General features: G+C 39.6%; 1 protein-coding gene across 1 annotated transcript; it reads left to right on the top strand.

Moving 5' to 3' along the window:
• Window positions 1-921: 921 nt before the first annotated feature.
• LOC149840279 (uncharacterized) lies at window positions 922-2,696 on the top strand. Its single transcript, XM_090005039.1, has 3 exons — window positions 922-1,722; window positions 1,821-1,953; window positions 2,308-2,696. Exons 1-3 carry the CDS (start codon window positions 922-924, stop codon window positions 2,694-2,696), a joined length of 1,323 nt encoding a protein of 440 aa, XP_089861165.1.
• The last annotated feature ends 10,682 nt before the right edge of the window (window positions 2,697-13,378 follow it).

Below are 13,378 nucleotides of genomic sequence, written 5' to 3'. Positions count from 1 at the left end.
TTTGCCCCTTGGAGACCTGCTGAAGACTTACCTGCCTATTGTAGTTTATTTTCATAGTTAGAATGTTATTTAATGTAACTTGTAAACATTGATATAGATTATGAATTTTGTTTGATTAATAAAGTGTTATTTTAGAAGTATTTCAGAATTATCCCGTTCCCTGTGGATTCGACCCGTACTCGCCACTTCGGTAGAAAGTCGGTTTTATATCTTTGGTTGACGATTTTCCCATGTATTTCATTGAAAAATATTGTTTAAAAATATCATCTCCAAAAGTACAACCAGTCTTCGTGGGCATGTCGAAGAGGAATGCCAGACGAAGCAGAGGGATGAGCTCTGGAAGAGCAATGCGGAAGACATCGACGATGTATCTTCGGTCACTGGACCATTGGTTGTGGAAGTGGATAGCCAGGACGGAGAAAGGCGTGGAGTGATCAATTCTCCCAAATATTCTCTCGAGTCCTATTCATATGCAGTTTCTTCAGAGTACATGCCGCCGATCCAGATGGAAGTTCAAGAGATCTCTGACACGCCGCTGAGGAATGTTGTTTCTCCCCCACGTTTTAGGCCGAGGCGCTATGGTAGTCGGAAGGACTACAGGGACTTCTACACCAGCAAGTCATGAATTGTATTGTGATGTTTTGATGTTAGAAACACTGAGTCAGTGTTTCATTTTTGGTTTTGTTTTGCTTGAGTTGTTCGTAGTATTTGTTTAACCATGTCTTGACGAAGGGTATTTCTGTAATGTTTCCAGTTTCCTTATTAATGATATAGAAATTTTCTATCTCTGTGTACTTGCCAGTTTCTTATGCGTGAATTTTTTGTATTTAGATGGCATGGCGTACGAGGTGTGACGACCTCATGGAGACTTTGAACAACCTTACAAAGGTTGTAGGACGACAAGCGAAAACCATAAGGAATATGGGAGAGCATATCCAGCAGGTCGCCCAGGGACAGGGAGTACCTGCCCAGGTTCTGGTAGCAGCGGTGCCATACAAACAATTTATGAGTTTGAATCTGCCATCGTTTGACGGAAAAGCGTCGCCTGAAGCTGCTGAAGACTGGATCCGAGAAATGGAGCGTATATTATGTGTGCTGCAAGTCGGAGGTGATCGTAAAGTTGATTTTGGGACTTACTGTTTCAGAAAAGATGGAGAAAGGTGGTGGGCAGCCACCTGGGAAATAAAATTTGATAATCAACTAGTGGATTGGGCGCAGTTCGTAGAAGCGTTCTACACGGCTTACTTTCTAGCTCACGAGAGGAGCCGGAAAATGCAGGAGTTTCTTGACCTTCAGCAGGGCAGTTCTTCTCTTGCGGAATACGTCACACGTTTTCGCAGCCTGGAGAGGTTTTGTTCGAACTTATACACGCCGGAAAAGGAGCGAGCACTTAAATTTGCTCGGGGTCTGAAGCCAGTCTTACAGACGAAGGTGTACACTCGTGCACCAATGACGGTAGACGAAGCTTTAGAGACGGCCTCCTTACTTGAGTATGATTGGACCGAATCGCAGAAGACTCCCGCACCACGTCAGCAGCAGCATTCTAGCCAAAAGAGTTGGCCGAGGAAGAGGCAATTCCAGAGGAATCAGGGTGGAAGGAAGTTTCATTCTCAGTCAAAGAGGCAGCACAACAACAACAACAACACCCGCGAGATACAGTATCAGAACCGCACTCCTCCACAGCAGCAGCGCCAGCAGCCGCAACATAAACAACTTACTGCGGCCAGTTGTCCGAAATGTACCACAGACCATCTAGGGCGACCCTGCCCACGAGACACTGGTCGATGCTTATATTGCGGGAAGATGGGTCATTATATCAGAGATTGCAGAAAGAAATAGGCGGACGACAAGCGCAGGAACACGCCGAGTACTTCCTAGCAGGCACAACTCCAGACGTATCAGCATCAGCAGCAGCAACAACAAAGGCAGCAACCGAAGCCAGCAAATCAGAAAGTTATTATCGGACGAGCATATGCGGCAATAGTTGAGCAAGTGACCAAGGCAGAGTTGGTTCAAGGTACGATCTTAGTAGCCGGACATGAAGCCTTTACTTTGTATGATTGTGGTGCTACTCATTCGTTCATAGCAGCTAGATTTGCTCGTACTTTACCATTGTCAGTCGAGTCTTTGAATTTTCCATTGGAGGTTCGCACTCCAACTGGGAGCAGTCTTGTTGTGACTCGTATATTTCGAATATCGAGGTGTCAGAGGCAGGGCAGAACCTGTCAGCTGACGTTATCCTATTAGACATGACATAGTACGATGTCATTTTGGGCATGGATTGACTTTTTGAGTACCATGTTCAAGTCTTTTGTCGGGAAGGCAAGATCGTTCTTTCTCAGCCTGATCATCCTATTTTGGAGATCAAACTTCCTCAACCTCTGCGTGATAGCCGCATGATTTCTTCTTTTAAGGCTCAGAAGTATCTACAGAATGGGGTTACTGCATTCTTAGTAAGTATTGCCCCAATGGAACCCGAGATGGTTTTAATCGATGACTTGGACGTGGTCCGAGAATTTGACGATGTGTTTTCGAAGGAGCTACCTGGATTACTTCTAAGGCGTGAGATCGAATTCGGTATCGAGTTGATGCCTGAAACTACACTGATTTCCAAGGCACCATACCGTATAGCTCCAGCAGAACTAGAAGAGTTAAAGCGACAGTTGGAAGAACTTCTTGAACAAGGTTTTATTTGACCTAGTGCTTCACCGTGGGGAGCACCAGTGCTGTTCGTAAGGAAGAAGGATGGATCCCTGAGGTTGTGCATCGACTATCGGATGCTCAACCAAGCGATGATCAAGAACAAGTATCTGTTACCGAGGATCGAAGATCTTTTCGATCAATTGCAGAAGGCGAAGGTTTTCTCGAAGATTGATCTGAGATCAGGTTACCATCAGCTTCATATCCGAGAAGATGACATTGCGAAGAAAACTTTCAAGACTAGATATGGGTTATACGAGTTCATGGTGATGCCTTTTGGCCTCACGAATGCTCCAGCAGTGTTCATGGACCTAATGAACCGGATCTTTCATCCATTTATGGACTCGTTTGTGATAGTATCCATCGATGATATGTTGGTCTACTCGGAGAATCCGGAGCAACATCGAGAGCATTTGCGGATTGTTTTGAGTACTCTTCGTGAACATCAATTCTTCGCCAAGTTCTCTAAGTGTGAGTTTTGGCTCAAGAGCGTCATGTTTCTTGGCCATGTGATCTCGAAGGACGGAGTATCCATCGATCCAGCGAAAGTTGAAGCAGTTTTGGGCTGGAAGCAGCCTCAGAATGTGTTTGAGACTCGTAGTTTTCTTGGATTGGCCGGTTATTATCGATGTTTCATCCAAGACTTTTCGAGGATCGCATTACCTTTGACGAAGTTGTTACGTAAAGGTGTTAAGTTTGTTTGGAACAGTGCTTGTGAAGACAATTTCTAGATCTTGATGTTGAAGCTGACGACCTCGTCGGTGTTAGCTTTACCCTCTGCCAGAGGTGGGTTTGTGGTATACACTAACGCCTCTGGTACCGGTTTAGGTTGTGTGCTTATGCAGCATGGCTGAGTGATTGCCTATGCCTCTAGACAATTGAAGACGCATGAGCGGAATTATCCAATGCACGATTTGGAGTTAGCAGCAGTCATGTTTGCTCTGAAATCGTGGCGACATTATCTGTATGGGGAATTGTTCGAGGTCTTTTCCGACCACAAGAGCCTCAAGTATCTGTTCTCTCAAAAGAAGCTGAACATGAGGCAGCGTCGATGGCTTGAGTTCATCAAGGACTACGACTTCACGTTGTCTTACCATCCTGGTAAGGTGAACGTTGTGGCAGATGCGCTTAGCTACAAAGCGAGTGGTGTTCTGACTAGTCTTGTGTGGAGCCAACAACTTATGGGGGATTTTGTAGCCTGAAAACCTTTTCCTGTTGGAGGTGGTTCGATCAGATTGTCTGGTCTGAGCATTCGATCCGAGTTCTTGCCAAAGATCATAGAGGCTCAGAAGCTTGACGACCAGTATGGCAAGTTTTAAGCCTTGGCTGAGCAAGCAGATTCTTCTTTTACGGTCTCTGAAGATGGTGGTATTCGTTTGGGAGATCGCCTTTGGGTTCCGAGCAACCCTGAGCTGAAGCGAGAAGGTCTTGACGAAGCTCATATGTCAAGATACACGATTTGTCCTGGAGGAACAAAGATGTTCAAGGATTTGTAGCAGAAGTATTTGTGGCATGGCATGAAGCGGGAGATAGCAGCTTATGTTGCGAGGTGGCTGAATTGTCAGTAAGTCAAAGCGAAACACCAGCGTCCCAGTGGTACCTTGCAGAGGATTGAGATTCCTTAATGGAAATGAGAGAATGTCATGATGGACTTTGTGGTAGGATTTCCATTGTCTAGGCGTAAACACGATGCGGTTTGGGTAGTCGTGGACAGACTCACCAAGTCTGCCCATTTCTTGCGGATCAGGATGAGTCAGTCTCTTGAGAGTTTAGCTGACTTGTACATTAGAGAGATCGTTCGACTTCATGGTGTGCTGAGACCTATCATTTCTGATCGTGATCCTCGGTTTACTTTGTGACTGTGGGGTTAGTTGCAATCTGCTTTGGGGACGAAGTTGAAGTTCAGTACAGCCTTTCATCCCCAGACAGATGGACAGTCCGAGCGAACAATTCAGACGTTGAAAGATATGTTGCGAGATTGTATGCTTGATTGGAAGGGTGAATGGGATTCAACCTATGTTTGGTAGAGTTCGCGTACAACAACAGTTACCACGCTAGTATCGGGATGGCCCCCTACGAAGCGTTGTATGGGAGACCTTGTCGATCACCATCTTATTGGGACGATATCAGCGATAGATCGAGCGAATCGACGATTGTTCTTCAGCACTACACGCAGCAAGTACAGAAGATTCGCGAGCGTTTGAAGGCAGCGCAAGATAGGCAGAAGAGTTATGCCAATAAGAGACGTCGCGAATTGTCTTTTGAAGTTGGTGACATGGTTTTTGTCAGAGTTTCGCTCACTAAGAGCGTGTTTCATTTTGGGAAGAAAGGGAAGTTGAGTCTGAGATACGTTGGACCGTTTGAGATCGTGGTGAAGATTGGTGAAGTGGCATATCGTGTCGAGTTGCCTCCACAAATGGACTTTGAATCAGAATAGAAATGAAACTGGAATTGAATCAGAAGGAAAGATAGAATTGGGAAATTTGAACAAAATTGAGAAATGGAATTGATTTAAAGTTGGGTTTTCAAGATGAAATCCGAATCCAATATCTAGATTCTGAATAGGGTTCAAAGTTGAATTTTGGATTTAGGATCTGAAAATAGAAACTTGATTTGAAATCTGGAATGAAAATGGAATTGGTTTTAAGAATTGGAATTAAAGTGGAATTTGGATTTGGAATTTTGAATGGAATTGGATTCAAGATTTGGAATCCAAGGTGGTATTTGGATCTGAAATCTGAGATCCAAGATAGGGTTGGACATTTGGATCCCAAGATGGAATTGGATCTGAAGTCTGAGATCCAATGTAGGATTGGGTTCTGGATCCTAGAATGGATTTGGATCTAAAGTCTGAGATCCAATGTAGAATTGGTTTCTGGATCCTAAGAATTGGAATTTGGATCTGAATCTGAGATCCATTGGTAGAATGAGGATCCGGATCCTAAAAGAAATTTGGACCTATGTTTGGAGATCCAAAGTAGAATAAGAATTTGGATCCTAAATGGAATTTGGATTTGTAATGGGAGATCCAAAATGGGATAAGGATTTGGATCCTAAGAATTTTGGAATTTGGATATGAATCTGAGATCCAAAGCAGAGTTGGATTCTGGATCCTAAGAATTGGAATTTGGATCTGAATCTGAGATCCAAAGCAGAGTTGGATTCTGGATCCTAAGAATTAGATGTTGGATCTGAATCTGAGATTCAATGGAATGAGGATCTGTATCCTAAATGGAATTTGGATCTGTAATTGGAGATCCAAAGTGGAATGGAGTCTTATACTTGGAAATCTGGATCCAAGTTGAGACTAGGATTTGTTTTTGACTTTGAGTTTTGAGAAGTCCAAAAATAGGACTTTTAAAGATGGATCTGGGTTTTGAAAACCCAGATTTAACTTAGGAAGGTTTGGATTTTGAGATTTCAAAGTCAATCTCAACTTTGGTTTAAAACTTGAAGAAAACTTGACTTTGAATCAGAGGATGAATCAGAAATTTCAAAGTTAAATTGAACTTTGAAATTGGATTTTGAATTGAGTTGGAATTTTGGAATTTCAAAATTGATTTGAGAATTTGAATTTGTAAATGAACTTCAAAGTCAATTTGGACTTTGAATTTAGAGCTTGAATTTGGAATGAATCAAGAATATAAAGATTGAATTTTGGAATTTCAAAGTCAAATTGGACTTTGAACTTGAAATTTAAATCTTTAAACTATAGATTTAAGAAAGATATTTGAGATCACTTGGATTTTGGAAAAGAATTTTGAAAAATATGATGTAATTCTATCCTATATGATGAATGAATTTGAATAAGTTTGAAATTGGGATTTGAAAAGCTATTTCATTCTTTTAAATGAATTAAAATAAGATTGAAAATATAATACATCCTTGACTATGGTCATTGAATGTATTATATGATAATCTATATTTAAATTCAAAAGAAGAATAAAATACATTTTAGTGCTTTTATAGAATTTAAAATGAAATTAACCCTCAATATACCCTGACTATGGCCATTGGTATATATTTTGAGTTAATTTTAAGTTAAATTCTGATAAAAGAAGAAAATGTTTATGGAAAATATGATGAATTTTGAAAATGGATCCAGTGTGGATCCAGTGTTATTTTGTAAAAGATAAAAATGCTAAGTTTTGTCCACACCCTGACTATGGCCATTGATGTGGATCATCAACTTAGTATCAATTACCTCTTACGAAATGGTGCACGTGCCATTCATGTTTCACCATTGTGAGAATTTGAGAAATAAAGGAAAAATGCATGAGAGCAGGCAATTTATAATGTGTATACATGCTCGTACATTCTAATCTAATACCAAAATATAGAAATTTCATGGATGTCTAGCTATTACAAACTTGAAATTAATTTAAGATTATAAGAAAATAGCAATTTCTATATATTTCCTGCAAAACCGAATTAACATAGAACAACATTGCAAAATAGGGAGACAAATGAAAGATATCATGGTATGCACATGGTTAAATGGAGAAATGCTGGTATTGTAAATGAAGGAATGCATGAAATGTGTTATATGTGAAGTATATACATGTTGTTGTGACTATCTACAAGGGCATATTCAAAGTATAGGATTGAAATAAGTAAAAGAAAGGAATACACACCACGACACATAAGGGAAAATGATATGTTTATATATCATATGCTACAAGGTGTTGTATGTTGAGAGATATTGCAATGCTATTATGATATATACAGCAGGAACCTTACCATAAGGGGTGTGACTAACGCTGGTGCAAGGGTTGGGATGCACTACGTAACTTGACAGAAAAAAAAATTGGAATTTATATGATATGGCTATTTGCAAGTGAACAGTAAAAAAAAAATTGGGAATATAATAATGAATCAGCAGTTATCATGAGATCTAAATGTGTAGCAGGTTATCTGGGTGGCTATAGTGAGGTATGAGGTGAGGTATAAGAGAGATAGCTATTGGAGATGCACACAGATGGTAAATACACATGCTGCAAAATGAAGGAGTCAGTGTCATACGTGCAGAAATGGGGACACCTAGCTGCAAACTGGCACTTATCAGAGATGTGGCATCCATTGAATATTGGGAACTAGTATTGATCTTAAGAGAAACTTACCTGTCTTAGCAGACGAGAGATTGAGAAATCCTGATTAAAAGATGATAGGAAGATCACCTTATTCCAGCATTTGGTTCTATATCAAGAACCTGAAGATATTCTCAATGCTTCATAAATCTCCTGTAAACTGTTGAAGGATCCACCATTGTTGGCTTAAACAGTTTCCATACAGCCGATCATGACGATCAAGGTGCACTATGAACCAAATCAAAAGAGCAAAATCTTTTTCCCTTATGCCCAAAATTTCAAGATCGGAGAGCTCCTGTATATCTCACTAAATAAATAAAATTAATCACAATATGACACAAATATAGCTATAATATCCCATTCAGTGTAATCTACAAACTCTTTTTTTTTTTTTTTTAAGAACACACAGGAATGCACACAACGTGTGTGTATGCGCATCACTATCTTCCAGGCTTCCAAACTTGCTGTATGGGAAGTGTGAATCAGAGATGTTATAAAAAAAAATGACGCGTGAGCAATTATGATTACCTGAATCAGGGGAAGTATATGTGGAGGTTTGTGCCTACGGAGATGACAATATGATTAAGTAGAGTGTTGGAATGTGGATATACATAATTCTGTGAAATAAATAAAAAAAAAAGTTACCAATGGCCCTTATAGCAACAACTTGATAAAAAAAAAATCATCAAATGAGGCAATAAGACCCAGTACTAATATCTCGGATTATACCTAGCACTTTGCAAAACCCCTTTGTGGTGAATGTGATTCATTCCAGAGTTGAATCATTCAAGAAACCACACCCAAAACATGATTTAATGATAACATATCTGGGATTAATGAACATATACAGAGCATAGGTTCTAACAATAATGGGGTCATTCAGACTCACAGAGGAACGTATTGCAGGTCCTATCCTTCTGAGGAAACGGATAAGAGAGGGGCGGTGAAATTATGTTTACGAGATGTAGCAATCCTAATGCTAAATGCAAACAGACGAATTTGTAATCAAATATAAGAAATGTAATGTTGAACGATGGGTGACCGTGGTGTGCTGATAAACAAGGGTAAAATCCATACCACAGAGAGATATCTCATGTGCGTGAGAGAGGATACCGTGATAAAAAAAATGCGATTAGCAAGGTGAATACACCGAATGAAATGAACAAAACACAATCAACGTTATCAAGACTGAAGATCCAAAGCAAACAAGCAATCAGATGTAAGCCAAGGAAAAGAAAAAATGGAAAAACGAAACTCAAACAGCAATGGATTTTTACCGCAACCTGATGCTACAGGGAGGATCAGCCTTCTTTAAACAATTCAAAGAAATCCAAAGAGAAGGAGATCGTGAACCGTCAAACATCCAGAAATATGCGAAAAAATTATTTTAATAAGGTGAATGATCAAATCCTTTAAAAACCCGAAATCAAATACAGAACCAACCATCTGATATAATCAAGAGTAAATGGGAAATCAAAATGATAAAAAGAAAAGGAGATAGGGTATGAAAACGGGAAATAAAAGAGAACAACAAGATCAGAATGAACGACACAATAAAAAAAAAGGCAAAATAATGTTGGAGTCAGATTACTCCCTTGCTAGAGCGACGGGTGGGTCGGTCCTGCTATATGCAGGTCGACTCCACCCCTTTGCTTTATAAAAAAAAAGGAGAAAAATAAAGAAGAATGGAAATCAAAACGAAGGGATGTTATGAAAAGAAGAAAAAAAAAATGTATAGAAATCCAAAGGAGTTACTTACCTGTAATTGCAACAAGGGTGGTCGATCCCTCTCTACTAACGTGGCTTTGCTGTAGGGCTCGTTGGCCTCCTTCAGTTGTTCAGGGGAAAGCCAGGGGAATAAGACGAAGAGGAAGAAGAGTAAAGGAAGAGAAGGAGATCGGGAACCAGAAGAGGCGTGAAAAAAAATCTAGAAATCAGAAGGATGGAGGGGTGAAGACGATCGTACGCAAGAGAGAGGATGTGGAAGGGTGGAAACGGATTGCGAGAGAAGGAGAAGATGCGGGGGTGAAGATGGATGCCCCTCGGAAGCCCTGCATGCCTCCTTTTAAAGAGGGAGAGGAAGGTTCGAGAGGGTGAGGGTTGTTGGAGATGAACGGGATGAGGTGAATCCGTTGGTGATGGAAGGTGGAGAAGGAGATGGATCGAGCGGCAATGGAGGGGAGATACCAGAGTGAGGGAGGCGGCTCTCTTTCGTCTCTTTCTCATTTACGAAGGGTTTTAAAACCCTAAAAGAGGATTTTGCATATGACCCCTCTGGTTTTTGAGTTTTTACAAAAAACAGGCTCTCAGGCTTTTTTTTTTTTTTTAGCGAAAATTTGACTTCTAAAGTTTAAACTAATTCATTTTTTTTTCTCAAAATTCTTCCATTTTTTTGGTTTTTGGTGTTATCTCTCTATTTTTTTGTTTTTGTAAAAAATCCTAAGATTTACGAGAAATAAAGATTTTTAAAACTGATTTTTTTTGTAGTTTTGAAAAACCATTTATAAAAGAGTCTTTTGAGAATTCGGGTTCTTATTTTTTGAAATTTTTCTCAAAGCGGGAGATCGGATCCGATTTGGATCAAAATTGGGTCAGAGCTAAGACTTTGGGTCCGAATTCTAACGAATCCAGGGGATGAATGAAATTTTTGGTTAAAAATTTACCCGATTATTCAGAGGACGGAGGTCAGGGGCAAAAAGGTCATTTTTGGATTTTTTGGAAAATTTGGGGTGTTCACAGATGCCCCTCTTTGCTACTAAGCCGGTTTAGAGCCGAGCTTAGTGGCAAAGACAACACTCCAAATTTTAAAAAAATGCCCCAGTCAGCAGGTCTGAACTGGGTGTGGAAGAATTATTTTGGAGATATGGCTCTTCAGGCTTAAAAAACCTTATCCCAAATGGTTTTGGGGAGACGAAACCCTCGAAATGATATGATTGAGTAAAGATGAGGAAATCGTGATGGGACTTTAGATGGAAATTCTGAAATGGTGGGAAATGAGAATTTTGATCAGGTCTCATGGGTGAGACCAGATACTCTTATCGGAATGATTCAGGTTTAGCCCTTAACCTGGATGGGACGAAGATATGTCAAGATGAATCAGATGAGGAAAAGAATACATGAGGACCTTGATGGGACATTTTGAGAAATGCCTCGTGAATTGAAGCTTGAGTGAAATCCTATCCTGGATGGATATACAGAGCATGGGTTTCTTGACGGGAAGAACCATGATGGGACTGGAAGAAAACATCTTGTCAAAAACGAGGAATCTCATTGGAATGTGACTCAGGTTTAACCCAAACCTGCAAGGAAGATACCTCGCGAAGCGAGGTTCCGGGTTAACTCTTAATCTAGATAGGAAATCTACCATATGGGTTTCTCAAATATAGAGAAAGCACGATGGGACCTTCGGAATTTGGACGAACAAATCCGAGAGGGGTTTTTGCGAAAGGAGGAAATATAGAGTCTCCAAAGCTTTGAAAATGGGAAGAAATTGGGCGTCTCATTGTTGAGACTGAAATAGCTTTTGAAATCAAAGAATCTTTCGCAAATGGTTCAGGTTTAACCCTTATCCTGAGTGGGGGAAATCTACCATACAGGTTTCTCAAAAAAATGGAGAAAGCACGATGGGACCTTCGGAATTTGGACGAACAAATCCGAGAGGGGTTTTCGCGAAAGGAGGAAATATAGAGTCTCCAAAGCTTTGAAAATGGGAAGAAATTGGGCGTCTCATTGTTGAGACTGAAATAGCTTTTTAATCAAAGAATCTTTCGCAAATGGTTCAGGTTTAACCCTTATCCTGAGTGGGGGAAATCTACCATATAGGTTTCTCAAAAAAATGGAGAAAGCACGATGGGACCTTCGGAATTTGGACGAACAAATCCGAGAGGGGTTTTCGCGAAAGGAGGAAATATAGAGTCCCTAAAGCTTTTGAAAAGGGGAAGAAATTGGGCGTCTCATTGGTGAGACTGAAATAGCTTTTGAAATCAAAGAATCTTTCGCAAATGGTTCAGGTTTGACCCTTGTCCTGAGTGGGTCATCCATACGGAATTCGTTAATGAGAAAACCGTGATGGGACAGGAGGAGATACTTCTTCTGAGGCAACTCTTTTTTGGGAAATACAAACAACGCTAGGTTGCATCAAAATGAATATTTGAATGTTTATTTAATTCTTGGAATAGCTAGAAAGTTTTGCCAATAAGATAAAATCGTAGCTGATTCAAATGTTTGAAAATGTGCATGTATGTGCAAAGATATTTCCTCTTTTACCTAAAGTATTTCCTCCAATGAGGTTAACTCCTCAGTTCTAAGAGTCAGATTCAAAATTTTAGCGCTGATGATCTTCTTCAAGGAAGTTATCCATTTCCCTGATATGAGAATAGAAGAAATATTCTTAATTTCATAAAAGCAAGTAATGAAAAGATATTGATAAAAGAATTTTGCATGAGAAAATATGACTTCTGGCAACTTTGGCAGTTTGATATCTGGGTGTTTTCCCACAATAATCTTTTTGCACTCTTTTTGAGTCATTGGGCTTTCTCGATTTTTCTCATCATCCTTCATTTGGATGGGTCCTGACTTTTCTCTCTTTTTCAGGGAAGGGGACGTCACAAACTCCTTCATCTTGGAGATGTTCTGATCCTTCTTTTATCTCAGGGATTCTATTGATGATGTTGGCTAAAAAGGTCTTTAGATAATAGCTGGAATCAAATATCTTTTAGGGTTTGTCGGTAGGTTCATCACACTCGCCTTCATCTTAACGGTGATCCGAACTTTCCCTGGAAGGATCCGTCACAAATTCCATCATCTTGGAGATGTTTCAAATCTTCTTTGGCCCCGGGGGTCTACTCGCTTAATTCGCCTTCATCTTGACGACAATTGAGAGATCCCTTTTGCGGATATTTGATTGCAACTTTTAAACGAAAATGAGAAGATATTGGGTTGAGTGGATTCTTCTTATAGCTCAAGATATTTCCACTACCTGATTGCCAGAAAGTCATTTTAAAACATGCGCCATAGCCAAGATCAATATAAATTCACTTCTGGCTTTTCAATATCATTGAAGATTTCTTTCATTGATTATATCGAGGATATTTCTTATATCCTTTTGGTTGATCAACAGGAAAAGATTTGAATTTTACCTCTTTTTCGCAAAGAGTTTCACCTTCTTGGAAGGAAATACAGAAGGTAATCTAAGGAAATTCTTTTTGTGTAGTAAGAATATTTAGAATCAACAAAATGTTTTTAGCAAATTGGCAAATTTTTCATGAATTTCTCGTGAAATAATCACTCAATATAGATTTTGATACATCCTTCAGCTGAAATTTTGGAGGAAATAACATGAAAATACTGGCTTTATCACACAACATTGGCTCAACAGGGACTCAACCTAAGAGTTGTAAAGAATATTGAATCCGTAGGGATTCATCCTACAGATTGAAATTTTGGAAAAACATGAATTTTAATTTAATAGGAATTTCAACCCAAGAATTTTGTAAAAGAATTTGTGACTAATAAGAATTTATCTATAGACTGTATTTTCAAAAGAATGAATATGGTTTAATAGGATTTCAGCCTAAGAACAACAAAAGAAA

This window comes from Nuphar pumila, chromosome 4 (assembly GCF_984573655.1).
Source record: "Nuphar pumila chromosome 4, dmNupPumi1.hap1.1, whole genome shotgun sequence".
NCBI lineage: Eukaryota > Viridiplantae > Streptophyta > Magnoliopsida > Nymphaeales > Nymphaeaceae > Nuphar > Nuphar pumila.
Note: the sequence above shows the minus strand (reverse complement) of the source record. Positions and strands in the feature narration are given on the sequence as shown.

Excerpts from the sequence above, each read along its gene's own strand:
- LOC149840279 (XM_090005039.1), top strand. The coding sequence starts at position 922 with ATGGGAGAGCATATCCAGCAGGTCGCCCAGGGACAGGGAGTACCTGCC. Across the intron at positions 1,723-1,820 it reads AACATAAACAACTTACTGCG|AGATTGCAGAAAGAAATAGG; the intron begins GCCAGTTGTCCG and ends TCATTATATCAG. Across the intron at positions 1,954-2,307 it reads CGAAGCCAGCAAATCAGAAA|TCTTTTGTCGGGAAGGCAAG; the intron begins GTTATTATCGGA and ends ACCATGTTCAAG.